Raw genomic sequence first — 18,376 nt, 5'->3', positions numbered from 1 at the left:
AAGCAGCACCAGGCTCCATCACCGGTAGTTTGCATGTCATTAAACTAGTGATGACCCAGCAGCAGCTGCTGGAGTTTGTCTGACTGCAGCATAGGGTCATCACCACTATTGGTGATGGTGGACTCAAAGTAACTAAAGGTGCAGCACCTTCATTTGTTTTCCTGAGACTTAACAACCATATACTCTACTGAGCCTTAACAGAATCTTACAGAATTGCCCTGATCATAATGTGAACGTGAAGAAATGCATCAAAGTTCAAGGGGTGCAAATACTTTTGCATTGCAGCATATGTCATAGTTACTTTGTTCATGTTTACAACGCCAATATTTGTGTCAAAACGTCGTTTCAAAACCATTACAGGAAAAGCTAAAATAGCACGAACTGGACTTGCCCCCACAGTTTGAGAACCATGTCTGTAGAGTAACAGCCTCTCATTCCCATTATCACCAGGCACACAATAAAAACACATCAGAGAGGAATGAGTGAAAATGCGCACTATGTAGGCTACTTCCCACACAGGGCGCCCTCTCCCTTTCTCCCTCTTCCTCCACATGGCTATGTTTAGCCTACAATAACAAAGAAGAGGAGCTTTAAATGGCCTCTGCTGGTTGGTAATGGTGTTTGTTTTGCTCGTGTATGGGGAAAAAAAAGGAGAACATCCCTCACCCATTAGCGGCAATATTGCCCATTATCTTCGATAGTTAAGGGAACAAAGTGGTTAAGCAAAAAGGTGCGGAGCTGGAAAATGTCTCACGTAGAAGTGAGGCAGTGACGTCACGACACTAAGTTTAAGAGCGCTGCAGAAATCTGGTCCAGCAATTCCCAAACTAGGATATTTAGGTTACCACGCTGCAAATGCGGGTTTGTGTGTCACGGCATGTCACTTTTGCAACGTAGATTAAGCAGTTTGAAAAGGTAAACTAAACTCCACAAGGCTCAGGGAGAATAACACGCTTCACGAACAAAAGATGGACACCACCAGTTTGTCACTTAAAGCGCCACATGGTCCTCCTGACATGTCCTGAGGTTAGCGCTCCCTAAGAAGAGGGAGCAATTTATGTCCTTTTTTTTTATCACCTCCGACATTAAACTACAAGTTGGTGCAGCCACTTCGCCATCCAACAATAACACATTTGAGTTTTCACATATATTTCTATTAATTTTACTCTTCCTCTTCCACTTATGACTGACAGATATCTGTGTGTTAAAAAAAAAAAAAAAAACTCATAACAATCCTTAAATATAAAATAAAACCAGTTCGTTATAATACCACAGAGTTTAGTAATGTTCCCCTTTATAAGAAACTTAAAAATAAGATTTGTCGACTCTTACCAAACGCACTTGTCCTGGAGATTTCAGCCCAATTCCACTGATGTTCGGAGATATTACAATGGGGCAGCGCTGTTTCCTTTCCTGGGAACCTCTCCGTTTTTTCTGTGTTTGATATCTGCCTGGTTACGTGCGTTTCTTTTTTTACTTGACTGACCGTGTCTCTGCTACGCTGTGGCGACAAAATGTGCTTGGGGAAATGGTCGGCATCGTAAAATCATCCTCAGCCAGAGCTGTGGGGGTCGCAACGTAGGTCCGCCTCCTGTGTGCGCACCCCGCACCCCGCACCCAGCTCACCCCCGCCCTCTCTCCATCCCACCCACTGCGCCTGTGAATCCGCTGGGAGGTATAAGGTTTCAACACTTTTGGAAGGAAGGGAACCTGTGGCTGCTGATAGCATTCTGTAGCATAAATGAACCAAGATAACAGTGGCTCTGCAGTGCGCATTGAGCAACTCACACTTTTGCACCTTTACTACCATGCCTAAAGCAGAACCCATTTCTGTTCGGGTGACAGGGCGCATAAAGCGCACTAAGAAACAGTATGAAAAAGTTGCCAGTTCTGTGCTGCCAGTGAGTGATCTGGCATTATTTTTTGCAGTTTTCTCAATGTTGACGGGTTTTTCCTCGGCAAAGTCATTGCTGAACAACTGATGGGTAATTCTGTCAAATTATTTACCGATTCAGGAAAACAGGACTGGCGAGAAAATTGGGAACAAATTTCATGTTTGGCAACTACACAATAAAACACAACATTGCAATTTTATTTATTTATTTATTTATTTTGCCTCCAGGAATCAAAATGAAATCACTGATATTCTCAAAACAGAATAGAATCTGAAGTCACCTGTCTAAAACAAACTTTGCTTTTAGCGGCCTCTAGGGGTCAATTTTGTATGGAAGGCCAAACGTAGAATGCTACAATAATTTAAGAGTTGTCAAATATTTGTATCGGACTATCAAAAATATATACCAATAAAGTCATTAAAAATGCATATAATATGCTATAATTATTTAAAGATTCAGATGTAAAGTATACAAACATTTGGATTAAACAGAATTTCATAAAATAAAGCAAAATCAGAAAACAACTCACAAAAGAATCTTCCATAAATTCATCTGAATTTATGTAAATCTCTGTGGGTACCGCTTCCAAATGTTTCTTTTTCTCATGCTCACAACTGAAACAATTAAAACCATGAAAAATATTTAACCATTCCAAATTTACAAATTTTAAATAAACACACAAAAACTCATCAGGGTTATTTCCATGCTAAATGACTGGACTGAACTCTTGGTCCTCTGAAACAAAACAGTTTCTGTAGTTGTTCTCCTTAAACAGGCTGAAATATACAAATCACACATTCCTCACAAATGTTATCTTATCACCTCTGACTTCCAGTCACTCGTCCTGCTTCGTTTGTAGAGTCGGAAACATGTGACACGTCTTGACTTTTCCCTTTAATCTGCTTCTTTTTGTCTTTTTATTTTTTAAAAAAAGGTCTTTCTCTAAAACTTACATGTCAATCCGTGCTAAGCATAAAATTGTTGGATGTTCTGTGAAATGTGTGAAGTGCTGAACCTATATTTGTTCTTCCCATTCTTTAAGCTTGTTTGAGCTGGTATGAACTGAATGAACTGGACAGATAGCAAAAGGAATCGGTTCAGAGAGAGCATGTCCACAGGTTTTCCTTTTCCTCCTTCAGAGCACAGCATTTGGACAGACTTTACAAATAAGGGGAAAGGACAACACACTAGTTTATTACAGTACCTTTTTTTTTTTTTGCTTGTCAGATTATAATCTTAAATTTTAATGTATTTCATTTGGAATGTAATTTACAAATACAGAGCAGATTATGTGTTTGATCACATAACTGATATGTTGAGGAACCCTACTTAGTTTCGATATTTCAGCACATCTGAACTGATGGATCTGCTCTCATCCTTGACAATAATCCATATATTATCTAAAGTCAGGGCATGAAGTGCACATCTTACATTTAATTCCTCAAGAATCTGGACCCTTGATCTCCAAATGAAAAGTAAAACTTAGCATTTTTTCATCCAAACATTTTTCTTCCACGTAACTTTTGTAATGCTTATAGATCACTGCAGGTACTGTTTCTTCAGCAATAACATAGCATCTTAGCTCATTTGTGAAGAGCGACTCAGAGTATCCGCTGAATAAATGTCAAAGCAGTCTCCCATTCAACGTCAGCCACAATACGAGTTGTGTTGAAAATCCCTTTCCATGGGTCTTACTCTAATTTGATGAACAGAACTTGAGTTTATCACCTATAATCTACATTAAAATAAGTCTTAAATTATCAGTAGTAATGAATCTTAACATGCATATTAGGTTCACTGTCTGAATTGAATTACTGAAATTTAACTTTGCACCAACTTTCAGCTGACCTGTCATTACAACAAGACTCAGTCTTATGTAATGATCCCAACTTTAATCTCATCTTTTATTTTCTTTACATTTGACAAGATCTCGTATAAACTGTACAGTCATGCAAAGACAAACTTAAATCAAATTAAAAAAAAAAAAACTGCAATGTAAAACAACAAAGAAGACTCATTATGCATATGTACAATTTATAAATTAGATCCTTTACAACCTCAGGTAACTTTAACAAATCTCTGGTGGTCCATTTTGTGACAGAAAGTAAACCATTATTTATACAGAGTGTCATACAGAGTGGATTTATTCAACAGGAGTCCGTTTTCTCCTCTGCGATAGTTTAGCTGATATTTCACAGATCACACCAACGCGATCAAGTTAGAAAACGACTCATTCCAATTCTGTGAAGCGGGCAAACATTGCTTTCCGGACTGCGTCTTTGTATGTATCTGAAGCAGACAGGGTGTAGTTGGTTCCCTTGGTGCCAAGTCCAGCTCCTTTAGTTCTCAACTGTGCCTGCAGAGGAAAAGGACAGGCATTAGCACGTTTACAGTAATTAATGCTGCTCAGCCAGACGGAGCCCGTCATCTCCAGGTTTACGGCGTATACCTCGATCGGAGCGGTGATGCCCTGCTGGTTGCGACCAAGACCTTTCCCCTCCTTCCAGCCCATCGCCTGCAGCATCTTGTTCCCAATATTATCACTGGTAAGGCCATCTTTAGTGGGCTGCTCATAGTTTCTGCACAGGTAAAAAAAAACAAATATTACATTTGTATAGTAAAACAGAAGAAAAAAAAAGTACAATTTGTGTCTTAAAATACACAATGCTCTTACACAACTGGTGCTGGCTGGTTGAATTTCTTCTTTTTAGGCACTGGTGGTTCTGGAATGCCGTATTTTTCTCTTCTCTCAGCTGCTCTGTCCCTGTATTTTTGCTGATGCCAAAAAAATATATATTTCAAATTTTAAAAAAAGGTCAAAGTAAGATGAATATAACCAAGTATATGAGTGTATGCTCAAACCTCTGTTTCTTTCCTTTCCAACTCTTCCAGCTCTGCTTCACTCATTTTAGATCTGCGAAGAACTTCAAGGTTTTTCTAAGAGAAAACAGAAATTCTTTTTTTTAGTTGGACTGTTGAAATTTGAAACAAATCAGTCAGAAGTCAGTAAGTTAGGGTGGTACCTTGTGAAGGTCAGAGAGCTGCTGGTGTCTCACTAAACCCTCTTTGTTGGGGAACTGTCTCCTACACAGCAGACAGGCCATCTTCTTCCAGTCTGTCAGTTTGTCCAGACTCAGGTCACCGCCATCGGATTCTCCTCCTGCGACTCCTTCCTCAGGGTCACTGTCTCCACTGTAGGCTGCCACCAGGCCACACTAACCCACACACACAGAGAGAATGTCCTATAAAAACCAGATAATAACTCGGACGCCACACCTAATGAAACTCCAGAAAGAGGAAATACCTTAGAAGAACTGGCAGAGCTTATAGGAAGTGCTTCCTCTTCAGCGCACCTCGCAACCTCTTGCATGAGTCTGTCTAGACCTGCCTGCTGAAGAGTCATTCAACACGTTTATCTAAATTTGTCAAATATTACCCACTAGGATGTTAACTTGTTGAATCTTATGAAATACCTTCTTCTCAAACAATGTGTATCCAGCATCAGCTGCTGCTGCCTCCTTCCTCTCTTCTTGACTGATGGGCTGAAAGCTACTTTTGAAGTTTTCTTTCTGCTTATTGAGACTTTTAGCCCACCGTTCCATGTATTTAGCAATCTGAAATATTGAAAAATCAAAGTTAAAAAAAAAAAAAAAAAACAGTGATAAAACAGATAAAGCTAAACAGAACAGATAAAGTGCCTTAAGGTGGGATTTACAAAAATACCTGCTGTGCAGTCTTGCTCTTTGGTTTCTCTTTTTTTTCTTTAGGCTCCTTGTTGCCTCCCGCTGAGCCATTTGCTGTTTTATCATTCTGCCCAGTGTTTATGTTGCCAGAGGCCGGTACATATGCCTGTTTCTCACTATCCCAGTACAGGTACTGCTGAGTCTGAGTGTTGTAATAATACTGCAACATAAAGCAGTGATGTACAGAATCAAAACATTACGATCTCTCCAACCAAACTGGGTGATATTAAGGACTTTGTGTTACTTACTTGTGAATTTGGGTCGTAGTAGAGGCCAGTCTGAGGGTCGTAATAATAGCCAGAGGACTCATCATATTGATAGGTAGATGTATCAGGAAGAGAACCTGTTGATTATGGAAACATCAAGTTAATACTTGTTAACAGAATCCTGGTAGGCACATTAAAAAGTTATGATAGTACCGATTTAGGATATTTAGGTTATTACTGCTGTATAAGACACTAACAAAAAGTCCTAGAAGTTAAAAGAGTCATCAGAAAAAGTTCACCAAGTACACTGGTGAATAGTGGACTTAGTATCTTCAGTATCACTGAGGCAATAAGTCAGAGAAGGTACTCATAGGAAGCTATGTTTTCTACAACACCTTAAAACATTTCTGTTGTTAAATGGGGCTCAGACAGATAAGACTGGGTCGCTACCGGAACTAATTGATAAGATGTGAAACATTTGTTTTGTGTTTCATGATAGTAAAACCCTGTTTTCCATCAGCTGCTTTATCACACAGTGTGACATCATCTCGGTTCCTATCATGAATATTCAAAGTAGGACGGCTATAAACAAATATTATAAATAGCTGACTATCCTGTTTTATCAATACTTCAAAGAATAAAGTCAGAATCAGGTTAAGTTTGCATTGGCAGGTCATCCATTTAACTCTAATCGTGCCTCCATCTGCTAGAAAAAGCTAGATCAATTGAAACCTACCAAAACCTATTTAAAGTAGCTCAATTTTTCCTGAAATTGCAGTTTTAAAAAGTAAAATCAAACAGTCAGATTGTATCCATTACAAAAAAAAAAAAAAAAAGTATATTAAAGCAACACATTTGTCCGTACCACTGGCAGACTCCGCCGCCGGTCCAGCAGCTGGTATTGCACTGGCTCCATTAACCTGGGCAGCAGCTACAGCCAAAGCAGGCAGAGCTACAGATTCAACAGCTGCAAGTCCTGGCTGAGGTTTTGCATCCAGTTGCTGGGCAAGAGGCAACGCCTGGAATTAGTTTAGATGTTTTTATTAGAGGTTGATATTGTTTTTCAACTTCATGTAAATCATTACAACCGATGGTAATACCTGTACAGCAGGTGGCGCAATGATATGTGGTTGGTAGACTTGTGGACTCTGTGATATCACAACGGCAGCAGGAACCAGCTTTACACCCGGAGCAGCTAAAACCACAAAGAAAATCCAATCATTACAGCATTCTGAGTCGCTAAAGCTTTAAAGTGAAGTAGAGCAGTAGAGTGTTGCTGTGGTATGTGTACACAAGAAGTTGTCCTGCAAGTTTTAAATGTGTCCCTGTTCCACCACAGCTGAAACAAATGTTTACTTCCACACCTCTGCAAAACTTCATAACATGCCGAGAACATTCATCCATTTGAATCAGCTGAATTAAAACAACATATTTAAAGTATGCAGGACAGCAGCTTTTGAAGAGTTTAGTTAAATAGTCCTGTCCTACATAAAGTAACGGATTCAATGGTGAAAAAGTGGAATATTACAATTAAGACAAAAGTTAAAACATTACACATTTATATGATCTAATGTGAAAAAAAGGCAATTTACCTCCTAGGATTCCATTTCCCTGACAAGTACTGGCTGCTGTTCCTTGATGATAATATGTCTGGTAGTCCTGTAAAACATCCAAAGCAAATGTTAATGTACAACTTAAAATATGACCTTCCCACTAGTCTTAGAAGCCTACAAATAAACTCTTTTCTACATTTATAAGTGTATTTTTACTCCAAACATTTGGCACTGAATGCACTTTGTTGAACTAACCTGTGACAGAGGAGCGTAACCTTCCTGCAGGCAGGCATACTCTGACATCCCGTCTGAGCTCTGCTGTGGCTGGAAGGTGGAAAATAGATCATTAATGTGTGATCCCAACAGCTGCAGAAAAAATAAAAACAAGGCACTCTGAGAAAAATGGGCCAACCTGAGCTGATGACCACTGTGCTGCTGCAATGGCTGTGCTGGCCACAGAAAAAGCACTGACACGATTCCCATCAGGCAATAAGAGGTCCCTAGTTGAGACAAAAGATTAAATTACTTTATGCTCAACAAAAGTGGTGGTTCAATAAATACAACTAAATGCCTTTTAATGCTTTACAGAGATGACTCACTTTCTAGCACTCTTAGCATAATCCACCCCGATTGTTTTCCCATCCAGTTTCAGTGGAGGTTGCAAACCTTGTAAGATGGTTAGCAGCTGGGAAGCTTCCTGCAAAAAGTTGATATCAAATTTAAAATGGTACTTTTAGACCACTGGGTTGTGATTTGTGTTGATAAATAATTTGATATGTATCCAAGGTTGTTTTACCAGAGGGGAGGACAGCTGAACAAAAGCAAAGCCTCTGTTCTGGCCCGTTTGCTTGTCCTTAATAAGGCGAATGTTATTGGCTGACAAATTGGCGTATGGCGCCAGCGCTGTCAAAATGGCGTCCACCGTGGTCAGAGGAGCAATGTTTCTCAAGATGATTGCTGTAAAAGACGACAAGGATTCACTTTAAGAAAAGCCAATCGTGGATAATCGTTTTAGCTTTTGGATCTGGAAGAACAAGAGCTCTTACTGTCTCCATAGAAATCACCAGTGGGCTGAAGTTCAGGGAGCCCAGCAGCATTGCCTGCTTCACCATCTGTTAGGAGAATCACAGAAATAAAAACAACATTAACATAACCTTTAATGATGATTTAAAATAACATACAAAAAATAAAAAAGTAAGTGCTAAAAACCTGATGTTTTCAGCCTCAAAAAGTATAAATTACACCATGAGGGTCAAAAATTGAAGGGAGCTAATACTAATACTTCAGGGATTACTTGGAAACATTGGACTTCCCTTCTTGCTTACCATGGTTCAGTGTCTAAACCCAATTTAAAAGTGAAAATACTTTTTAAGATTGTACAGTTACTGTAACAAATGTTGTGCTAAACCTAAACACTCTGAGCCCAGGCTGTGCGGATGTCTGCAGTGGTTGGCCTCTTGCTGATTCAACTACTTACCAGCTTTAGCTGCTCCACACCTGAAGCACTTCAATCGCCTCCGGAAATTGTACAGGCCACACTGCAAGTAACCGTTCAAATCATTTTTATTAATAACAGCTACTAAAGCCCAGAACAGAGCTGCCGCAGACAAAAAGAGGTCTACTTTGATGCTAAACCAACCTGAGACACAACTTAAGCTTTGGATTGGACTGAACAATGGTAAAAATCAGGGGTTTACTTACAGTGTTGCAGAGCCAGTCTTCATACTTGTTCCTAGGGTGACTGTAGTGCATGTCCACAACTTTGCCTTGGATGACCAGAAGTTTCTGAAAGAGGAAACAAAAATCACTCAAGAGTTCATGGTGGACTAATATCTAATCAATTGGGGCAAGCAGTGTTGGAAGGGAGAGAATGGGGAGAGGGACCCCCAACAGACAGCCTTTGAGTTAAAGACAGGCACATGATGTATAAGTGAGCATGATGTAAAGAAGTTTCTTTAGGTGTTTGGGACCCGCGTGCCCAGACTAGGCTGGAGCAGAATGTATAATGTGATCCTAATAGACACAGCTGACAGCTTAAAAAAAAGACAGAAAAAGGAAAAAAAAAAAAAAAAAAAAACATGAGCTTTTCCATAAAAAAATGAAAACATTTAAAATTCCCATCTACTGAGGACTAGGGCGTAAAAAAAGATAACACTTAAGTCATCAAATGGACACCGAAATTTGAAGGACAAAAAACAAAAAGGTGTGCTCATAATCTTAAATACAGAGCACACAAAATGTGTCTGCTGTTTAGTATCAATGCTAATAGTAAAACTAAACACTTTGTTAATGTAAGAAGGTTTCAGATCAAAAACAAATAGACATCTCTGGTTATATTTAAGTCAAACTGTTTTGATGTGTGGTATTCATTCTATGAGTTATTTTCCTACAGTTTCCACACTTCATATTCAACACATTCTGGTTGCCTTTAGAGTCAATTCTCCAGATCCCCAAGATTAAAACTAGACTTGGCGATTGTGAAGCAACCTGATTGGTCTCCATCCATCTGGTAGCATCTTGCAAGTGATAAAAGTCCACGAAGGCGAAACCACGGCTTATACCTAGAGACAGCATTCAAATATAGACGGGAGGTGTGTTAGTTAAGAGTCCATGGGCATATTATTCAAAGTCTTCCACAAACTGCTTCACGACCCAGGCCAAGTTTGGTACACAAAAGGCCACTCCTTAGGAGTTTTACCATAGCAAGAAATCCTGCTGAATACCACACTCTTAGAGTGGGTCAGTCAACTGACTTCAATAACTAGTAATGCCGTACTTACTTACCTTGAACCGATCCACAAAGTACTGAAACAGTAAGACTTGCATTAAAGTTTTACATCTGTTTGTTTCACACAACTCTCTCCTATGTGCTATGGGAAAATGGGTCTGAATGGAAGCAGATTGGCCCTATGGTCAAAGCCTGGGGGTGGGGAGTTAAGGGTCCGGGGTTCCTCTGGTTCTCACCTGTTCTCTTTTTCATCAGTCTGACATCTATGGGCTGGGGTCCCTCCAGTTGGTCAATGGCAAAACGAATCTAAATTATACAAAAAAAAAAGTACAATTTACATTAGGATTCACTGTATCTTAATAAAAAATAATTTTCTCAAACTAAATATGGAAAACTGATATTCAAAATCACTTACATCCTCCTCAGTAGTGTGAGAAGACAACCCCCCAAGCATGATGGTTTTACTCTTCCTGTCATCTCCCGGTTCTCGTCTGTAATCCTGCTCTTGATAGTCACCGTCTGAGTGATAACCATCTTCTGATCTATCACTGTTCCGCCGTTTCCTCTCTCTCTGCTTCAAAACAAAGCATTAAAGTTTAATATCAGCAACCAAAAATAAGTACACAAATGTGCAGATATTTGAGCTCATACCTCAGGGCTGTCTCGTGCTCCTCTGCGGTCTCCATCATAACGATCACGCCTCTCCTCACTCCAGCGCCTAGAGTTGTGATCACGCTCTTGGTCTCTGTCCCGTCGGTCTCGCCAGTCTGGATCATCACGGGACTGCTCTGAACCGTATCGACCACTACGCTCAGTCCGACTGATCCTGTAAGACAGCGGAGAAAAACATCATTACAAACAATCTACGTGACTATAAGTTTATGTTCTTTTATGTTTCCACCGACACAAAACCCTCGCTCTGACTTCAGAAAACCTGAACCGCCCCAGCTGCAGTTTACCGACAGGCCCCAGGAAGGAACTGCTTTTATCGAGAGCTTGGCTCAGGCTTATGGGGAACAACAATCATTCAAAACAATGTAAGCACAGTCACTGTCACTGCTTAGAGCAAACTATTTCCCCCTTAACCCAAAACAGTTCTTTAACATGCTTGCACTTTAGACTAAAACATGTTTAACACACATTGTGTGTATAGCTATATGTCGACCACACTCATTTCCTCTTCTTTGATAAACGTAATTTTTGTGTGGATATTGTCAGCTTGACCTGTGATTTATCAAAGACCAGGAGCAGCAGGCTCGTCTTTGCAGGGTTATGCAACCACATTTAACCTTTTTGCATAGGGTGCATAAAGACTCTTGCATTATCTGACTGGATGTAAATACTGAGTTTACACCTAACAAAGTAGCTCAATATATGGGTGTTCTATGGCATCTGGTACTTCCGGCATTTTTTACATTCAACTCGATTTTGGTGGTGGCTGGTGATTGGTGGAAAACAATTAATCCCTACAACATCAGTAACACAGGTTTTAAGAATAATAATAGTGCACATCTTTTAATTTCTGACCAATATTTGCATGCACTTTAACATTTAACAATTATTTTCAAACTTGGCCTCGACATTAAAGAGGCCAATCTCCTTGCTGAAGGAGATTTAAAAAAAATAAATCCATTTCAGATAATGAGACGAAATATATCTTGGCTGACCTAGCATATCAAAAATAATTTCCTTACTAAGTAATAATGTTAGAATTGACGCCCTTCGCTGCAAGAACAAGGACGTACCTTTTTCCGCTTTACTATTGATGTAACCTCGACAACATTTTACAATTGAGCTTATCGTGAACGGTCGTTCTCTAGAATACAAACACTGAATCCCATCTTATGTTTTAATACCACGTTAACAGAAGAAGCGCATTCTGTTTAGACTTACCTCTTATCAGCACCCATTTTCTCAACGGACTCTTCACTCCTGCAAAATCTAGAGGAAAGAAAGAAAGAATCTGAAGTTTACTCATTGTTCCCTTCCCACAACCTGGATAGATATTTATTTAATTTAAAACACATTCATTCACAAACGCATTTGTTTCCAAGTCAAATGAACGCAGGGAAACCATGGAAAAACACAACATGGAGCCCGAATATTTGTTGGAAAAGGACAAAAAACAACGACGCCACCCAGTACAGAAAATTGCTCTATTTTCGACCCTCGCATCAAAACAACTCACCGACGTATATTTCTTTACAACGACGCTCTTTTAATAATTACTTAATCGCAGAAACATTCAAAAAATTACAAGAAACAAAACTCATTTCACGTCGAAAGGCTGCTGACGACACAGACGACGATGGAACCTTCTTTATCCCAAGATGCACTGGGGCAGCATGTACAATAGAGGGGTTTATTATTCCCTGGCACAGTCTCGCAGGCAGTCATTATAATCAGAATATCAGTTTTAAAACTGCCATAATTTTGTGACTTACATTAAGTCGGGATTTAATTCAATACACGATTTTAGAGAGCATTAAAACCGGATTTACATGTTTCATTCCGAGTCAAGCGACTTTGTTCCAGTGGGTTGCGCTTTGGATTTTGCCTGCAAGTCAAAACTGCGGGAAAAGTATACGTGAACACGGCGCCATTTTGCGAGAGCCTTACTATTATGCAATATTTACAGAAGAATGTTTGTGACCTTTTATAGCCACCGAATTTTACAATGTTCATGGGTACCTTTATTAAGAATGTTACTGCCGCATATATATATATATATATATATATATATATATATATATATTCTATGGAATGTGGTCTAACCAAACCAGTTAGACCCATCAACTGAATGAAAGGCTTAAACTGTGTTTTATTTTCATTAGTGAATCATTTTCTCTACTTTTACCTCTAGATGATACTACTTTTTAAAAAAAGTTCAATTACATAATTTACACATTAAGTAATACACAGTAAGCCCAACAGAATAAACCTTCATAGAGACAAGTAAGGTAGTGAACAAAGACATCTGGAATGATGTACACAACTGATGTTTCACACATTCACACCGCCAGGTGGACATATGGTAGTCCAAGACAAGAAGTGTTAAATTTAGACCTTTTTTTTAGTTTTCACTAACAAAATAAAAGATTTCCCAAGCACAAGGTTCTTGTACAGAATCTGATGTTTGTGTGGAATAAATCTATTTCCTAAAATCCCCATTGCTGTAGATTAGTACTGTTCAGTACTGACCTGTTATAAAGTGAAATTGTCAAGATAGTCAATGTATTGTAATACCAGATAAGAAAAAGTATTTGATTAATTTGTTATTCACAAATTGAATGTTTGTTTCACCACCTTCTTATGTGTCTGGAATAAAGATATCATGTTTTTAATAATAGGAGGGTTTTTTTCCCAAATAAATGAATACAGTTTTCACACAAAGTGTTTTCTTAAATATGTGTAAAGTATAAAACAAAAAACTTTCACCATTGTATGTATTTAGAATTTTCAAACTAGTGTATCAAAGATAGTCCACAGCTTAGCTGTGTGCTAAACAGGAAAGCGACTAATAAATGCTGACTTCAGAATCAGCAACCATCCTGTGAAGTTCAAGTTGAATGCACTTATTAATGGATCTAAACTCTGTATGTGGTAGCTATCTGTACTGTGCTGTAGCATTAGAGCACTAGTCATATAAATGGTTAATGCTGCAAATCATTTGTCGAATATAACTGAATGCTTTGTTCAACTGTGCATCTTTTAAGAGTTGTAGATGATGCCCACTTCGGACTGTTTTATCCATTTGAGTTCTCCAAAAGTCTCCTTGATGAATTTCACATATTTATGTTTAAGCTGTATATGGCTAAACAGAGATGAAACATAACAACTGTTCATAATTTATTACAGTCTTTAAAGTTTCATCAACACTAAACAGTTAATGTACAGGCAGGTTTTCAATTAAGGTGACTACACAATTACTTGTTCAACTTGGCACACAAGAATGTTCCCCTTTTTTTTCCCCCATTCATTTCTGATTTGGGTAATGACACTGTACACATAATGCTTACAGCGAAAAACATCACTAAGCCCCAAGATCTGTTGAAACCAATACTTAATTGACCTTAATTTTTTAAACAAATAATGATGTTTGTGTCAAACAGACTCATATATTGTATACAAATGTGTCATGAGATAAAAACAACACAAACTTTCAGCAATATAAAAAATGGTCCACATGATCCCCCAATAAGGATGGTGGAGTCCAGCACATTTAGTCCAAAACGCTTCAGGGTGGAGGGTGGGGAAGTAGTTTGAAGATGTTAGGAATTCCCATGATGAGATCTAGGTCAGGGTCTCTCCTTTGGTCACCTGTATCAAGAAACAGTTTAGTTTAATGGTTAGATCACTTGGAGTCAGCCAAGCATAAAGTCCATCTGATTCCTATACTTACTCTTGCCTCTATGTATTCAATCCTTCTCTCCAACGCTGTTAGCTTTTCGTTGAGGGTGGCCAGACGAGACCGACAAGACATATCTGTAAGGGTTTTAATGAAATACGACGTTAGGGTTATTATTATGCTTAAGATGCAGACATCTGTCTGTCAATTTTAATGTTATCACAATCCTGTTCATTTACAAAGCATAATCCCCAAGAGCTGCTGTCCTGCATGTTTAGAGGTGTTCATGTTCCCACAAAGATGATTAAAGGGTGGATTAAACTCCTCTATTTGTCATCAAGTGTCCTTACTATATCCAAACATCACTAAGCCCAATGCAAAATGCAGGACAGGACATCTAGACTTAAGTTGTTTAGTCTTCATAATATATTTATCTGGAATAAGTTGTGCACGTAACACGATTTCTAGACTAAAACGACCTGTTATTGTAATTTGTACAGCTCCAGCCATCAGCTGTTCGCTCAGTAAACACGGCCGACTAAACCTGTAGAACCTGTTTAGAAAACATTGCGCTGTTACGCTACCCTACCTGCGTAATTTTTAAATTAAATTTCTTCTTAACCTTATGTAGATAGTATTTTATCTACCAAATTTGCTTTAAAATGTCCAAAGAAAACAGGAAGCTGGAAGCTAACAGCTAGCTGGGAGTGGCCAGCATCAACATGATTGCTAGCAGAAGCTACATAGCTAGCTCAACTAGCCAACCTGATCTTTTCAATCAAATTTTATACTCTAGGATGTTCACATTCAAGACTTCGTTAGCTGAAATCTTACCAAACGAGTTGAGGAAGTCAGCAATTTTCTTAATGCTGCTAGTAATCACTTCTATGTACTCTCGATTTGCCCAATCTTGATGAATCTCTCTCTGTACGGGATCTTCCTGGCCAGCCATGTTGGATGATGAGATGCAGCAGCTCCGCGGAGCCTTCAAGCAGGAAGCATCGATCAGACGGCTGTCCCTTACTACTAATGTCGGCACACAACAGCGAGAAGAGTTTAAATCAATGGGGAATGTTTCACCGAACCCAAACAGGGGATTAAGTCAGAATTCATCACGCTTATCTCGTATTTTATTAGTTTTCACTAAAGGAAGTAAGGAACAAATGACCTTACTCATTTAAATTTGGACATTTTATGGCCGACGCTGGCCTTCTTAATTTACGCATTTTCATTTGAACAAAAACCTCAGAGCAAGGATTTTCTATAGTATGACTATAACCACATACCGTCTGTTGTTGTTTATAACGTGCCTGCCACTTTATTAGGCACATCCAGAAAAGGATCAAGTGTAAAACACATGAACATACCATTACTCAAATTCAACATTCAGCCAGATATTGGAAACACTTCATACATTTTTGACCTTATTAAATATGCCAGAAATGGTTACATTCAACAAACTAGTTTTGAGATTATTTCAGCTTTGTGACCTGGGTTATCAGAAAGTCACCTATTTATAAAGCTATTTAAATAACTTCCTCAGTGTTCTTCATTGCTGATCAACATGAAAATACTGTAACTCTAGATAGGAACTCCATGTCATTTCAAGGTAATCCTTATAATTTAATATGTAACTATAGTCACTGACATCTCTGTGCTCATTTTGATACTAGATATGAAATGTTGGCTTACGCATTTGTGAGTAATGGATCTAGTTGGGCCTTTGTAGAACGGTATAGCATTTGTGTATGACGATTAAATTTATTCCTACATTTATTGGAACCTGAATTCATAAATTCTGCTTTTGTGAAACAGTCCTTGAATTTGTTTACTGTTGTACAGGAAGCACCTAATTTATGAGTTAATAGATTCATAAGAAAGTCATAAGAATTTCTATAATTTTGTCCAGAAGAATAAGTCAGAACTGAGAGAAGGGCAGTAGCCCTTCTGAAATTAGGACATAAAGCTTCACCCTAAATTCAATTACACAATTTGTACTCTGTGCAGAAGGCAGATCAGAATCCAACGCAGGAACTTCTTGCGCTTTTTTTTTTTTTTTTTTGGTGTATTTCAACTGCATTTATTCTTATTTTACTATATAGTTTTTGCTTTGTTGATAAATGTCTCTTGGTTTTCTTCCGGTTGCTCTTCAGCCCTTTGCACAACTTGTTTTTAATGCGATTTTCAAATAAATTAATGTCAGAACTCAATTTACGGCTCTATCTAGGGTGTAAATAATTTACACATCACTTTTTTGTGCACATAAATTATCTACAGTTATATATAAAATGCATTCAGTCTTTTTGTTTAAATTGTATTTTATTCAAATAATAATTAAAAAAAATGCTCACATGAAACATGCACATTTTCTCTTTTCCCCAAATAGACATTGTAGTATAGACTGTGGTAAAGTCAGACATTTACATCTGCATCAGAAACTTCCTACACAAAATGGTTTCCAGGAGCCTCTTCATTAAGTAAATGGGTTCAAGAACCAAGAGTATACCACTGAAAATATCACAATCTTTGAAATATGTTTTGGTTAAGCTGTTAGCTGGGAAAGCTAGATAAGATTCCCCAAATAAGTGTGTCTGCTGATAAGACTTTCTAAGAGGCAGAGGTCACAGCCAATATTTTCAACAACCCAGCCGTCGAGTGTCGTAGCCCATTTTACTTAATCCTCTTCAGCAACTCTTTAATGTCGCCCTCGAGATCACTGGTGAGAAAATTTCTGCTGTAGCGCTTGTGTGGCTCACCGTCGGCACCAATCAGGAACTTCTCAAAGTTCCAGGAGATGTCACTCCTGCACACAGGGCTCCAGATGATGAACTTTGGGTCGTTCATGAGAGACACAGCATTATCGCTGGGGACTGGAAGTTTCTCCTTCAGATAGACAAACAGGGGGTGGGCGTCACTGCCATTCACATCCACCTTTTCAAGGAGCTGAAAGTTTGGTTCAAAGCCATTCCCTGGACGGACGTGCTTCAGGGATCTCAGGATTTCATCGTTCCTTGAGTTCTCCTGTTATGCATAAACATCAACATAATTATAGATGCATTGAAATGCAATAGGGAAAACTGAGTAGCGGTTCTGTGTGCATTAAAAAGTAAGAGTAATAAAAGCAATTCAATAAATAGGTTGCCTCATAATGTAATTAGGTGAATTTTGGAAGCTTGTGGAAGCCATTTTAATTATAGGATACACTGATCTGAAAAATTCAACTTATAGTGGGTAAGACCTTCTGATAAGACATAGAAAACAGAGGGTATAATAATGGATGGATTCTTTTTGTGCACTTGACTGGCTTAAAAAAAAACTTTTTGAATGCAGGGTTTTTAAATGAATATTGAAATTAATTTACAAAAACGGAACCCTTACCTGATGTCCAAACTGATTGCAGGGCACACCCAGGATAACGAGTCCCTCGGCGGAGAAGCGAGAGTGAAGCTCGTTCATCTGCGTGTAGTCCCTGACTGTTGTTCCTCAGAGGGACGCGACATTCTCAATGAGAACAACTTTCCCCTTCAGTGAGGAGAAACTGAAGGATTCGCCGGACAACAGCTTTGCTGTCAGGTCGTAGAACCTCTTAATATTCCCAGCCATTTTTGCGACTTCGTAAAAGTTGGATAGGGGTGTAGTGAACTTTCCTGTCTCCTGTCAACACGTCTTAATCGACTCCACCCCGCGCTTTAAAAGAGGCGGGGCTACTACGTGAAGACGTTGTTCCACTGGGGACCTTGAATCAAATATATGGAAGCCCATTTCCGCCATGAAAGAAAAAAATAAAAGACCAACAGGAAGTCATAATTTCGACTTTTAAAGTCATAATTATGAGATTCATAGTCATAATGACTTTGAAAGTCATAATTATGACTTTGAATCTCATAATTATGACTTTGAATC

The 18,376-nt window shown here is 38.7% G+C and overlaps 4 protein-coding genes across 6 annotated transcripts in view; all 4 read right to left on the bottom strand.

Annotated features, from left to right (window-relative positions):
- The window catches only part of slc38a3b (solute carrier family 38 member 3b), a 28,980-nt gene extending 27,420 nt beyond the window's left edge, over window positions 1–1,560 (bottom strand). For both annotated transcript variants that reach the window (XM_017305017.1, XM_008408714.2), the window contains exon 1: window positions 1,333–1,560. The gene's annotated coding sequence lies outside the window, so the exon portion shown is untranslated. The remainder of the gene's footprint in view (window positions 1–1,332) is intronic.
- A 2,207-nt stretch (window positions 1,561–3,767) lies between these two features.
- rbm5 (RNA binding motif protein 5) lies at window positions 3,768–12,461 on the bottom strand. 2 transcript variants are annotated; one of them, XM_008408717.2, is made up of 25 exons: window positions 12,314–12,461; window positions 12,019–12,066; window positions 10,777–10,951; window positions 10,541–10,699; window positions 10,362–10,431; window positions 9,885–9,958; window positions 9,099–9,182; window positions 8,875–8,935; window positions 8,444–8,509; window positions 8,194–8,354; window positions 7,997–8,094; window positions 7,810–7,897; window positions 7,653–7,721; window positions 7,437–7,503; window positions 6,945–7,039; window positions 6,710–6,863; window positions 5,887–5,981; window positions 5,619–5,798; window positions 5,369–5,509; window positions 5,200–5,286; window positions 4,919–5,110; window positions 4,758–4,832; window positions 4,570–4,670; window positions 4,345–4,474; window positions 3,768–4,251 (listed from the first exon to the last, which is right to left on the bottom strand). In XM_008408717.2, exons 2-25 carry the CDS (start codon window positions 12,033–12,035, stop codon window positions 4,126–4,128), a joined length of 2,565 nt encoding a protein of 854 aa, XP_008406939.1. In that variant the 5' UTR covers window positions 12,036–12,066; window positions 12,314–12,461; the 3' UTR covers window positions 3,768–4,125. The 2 variants fall into 2 exon arrangements, with proteins under 2 accessions (XP_008406939.1, XP_017160460.1); XM_017304971.1 differs by having other exon boundaries at window positions 10,541–10,696.
- Window positions 12,462–13,961: 1,500 nt separating this feature from the next.
- Window positions 13,962–15,527, bottom strand: brk1 (BRICK1 subunit of SCAR/WAVE actin nucleating complex). Its single transcript, XM_008408718.2, has 3 exons — window positions 15,308–15,527; window positions 14,528–14,610; window positions 13,962–14,445 (listed from the first exon to the last, which is right to left on the bottom strand). The coding sequence occupies exons 1-3, from the start codon at window positions 15,423–15,425 to the stop codon at window positions 14,419–14,421; spliced, it is 228 nt and encodes a 75-aa protein (XP_008406940.1). The 5' UTR covers window positions 15,426–15,527; the 3' UTR covers window positions 13,962–14,418.
- A 1,252-nt stretch (window positions 15,528–16,779) lies between these two features.
- Window positions 16,780–18,159, bottom strand: gpx1a (glutathione peroxidase 1a). The gene is made up of 2 exons (XM_008408719.2): window positions 17,852–18,159; window positions 16,780–17,494 (listed from the first exon to the last, which is right to left on the bottom strand). The coding sequence occupies exons 1-2, from the start codon at window positions 18,074–18,076 to the stop codon at window positions 17,144–17,146; spliced, it is 576 nt and encodes a 191-aa protein (XP_008406941.2). The 5' UTR covers window positions 18,077–18,159; the 3' UTR covers window positions 16,780–17,143.
- Window positions 18,160–18,376: the final 217 nt, after the last annotated feature.

The sequence above is a fragment of the Poecilia reticulata genome, linkage group LG5, assembly GCF_000633615.1.
Source record: "Poecilia reticulata strain Guanapo linkage group LG5, Guppy_female_1.0+MT, whole genome shotgun sequence".
NCBI classification, from domain to species: domain Eukaryota; kingdom Metazoa; phylum Chordata; class Actinopteri; order Cyprinodontiformes; family Poeciliidae; genus Poecilia; species Poecilia reticulata.
Note: the sequence above shows the minus strand (reverse complement) of the source record. Positions and strands in the feature narration are given on the sequence as shown.

Coding starts and splice junctions, on each gene's coding strand:
- brk1 (XM_008408718.2), bottom strand. CDS start 15,425: ATGGCTGGCCAGGAAGATCCCGTACAGAGAGAGATTCATCAAGATTGG. Junction 14,611..15,307: donor TGACTTCCTCAACTCGTTTG/GTAAGATTTCAG, acceptor AAACCCTTACAG/ATATGTCTTGTCGGTCTCGT. Junction 14,446..14,527: donor TTGAATACATAGAGGCAAGA/GTAAGTATAGGA, acceptor TTCTTGATACAG/GTGACCAAAGGAGAGACCCT.
- rbm5 (XM_008408717.2), bottom strand. Junction 8,936..9,098: donor AAGACTGGCTCTGCAACACT/GTAAGTAAACCC, acceptor GGTTACTTGCAG/TGTGGCCTGTACAATTTCCG. Junction 7,898..7,996: donor TATGCTAAGAGTGCTAGAAA/GTGAGTCATCTC, acceptor TGTCTCAACTAG/GGACCTCTTATTGCCTGATG.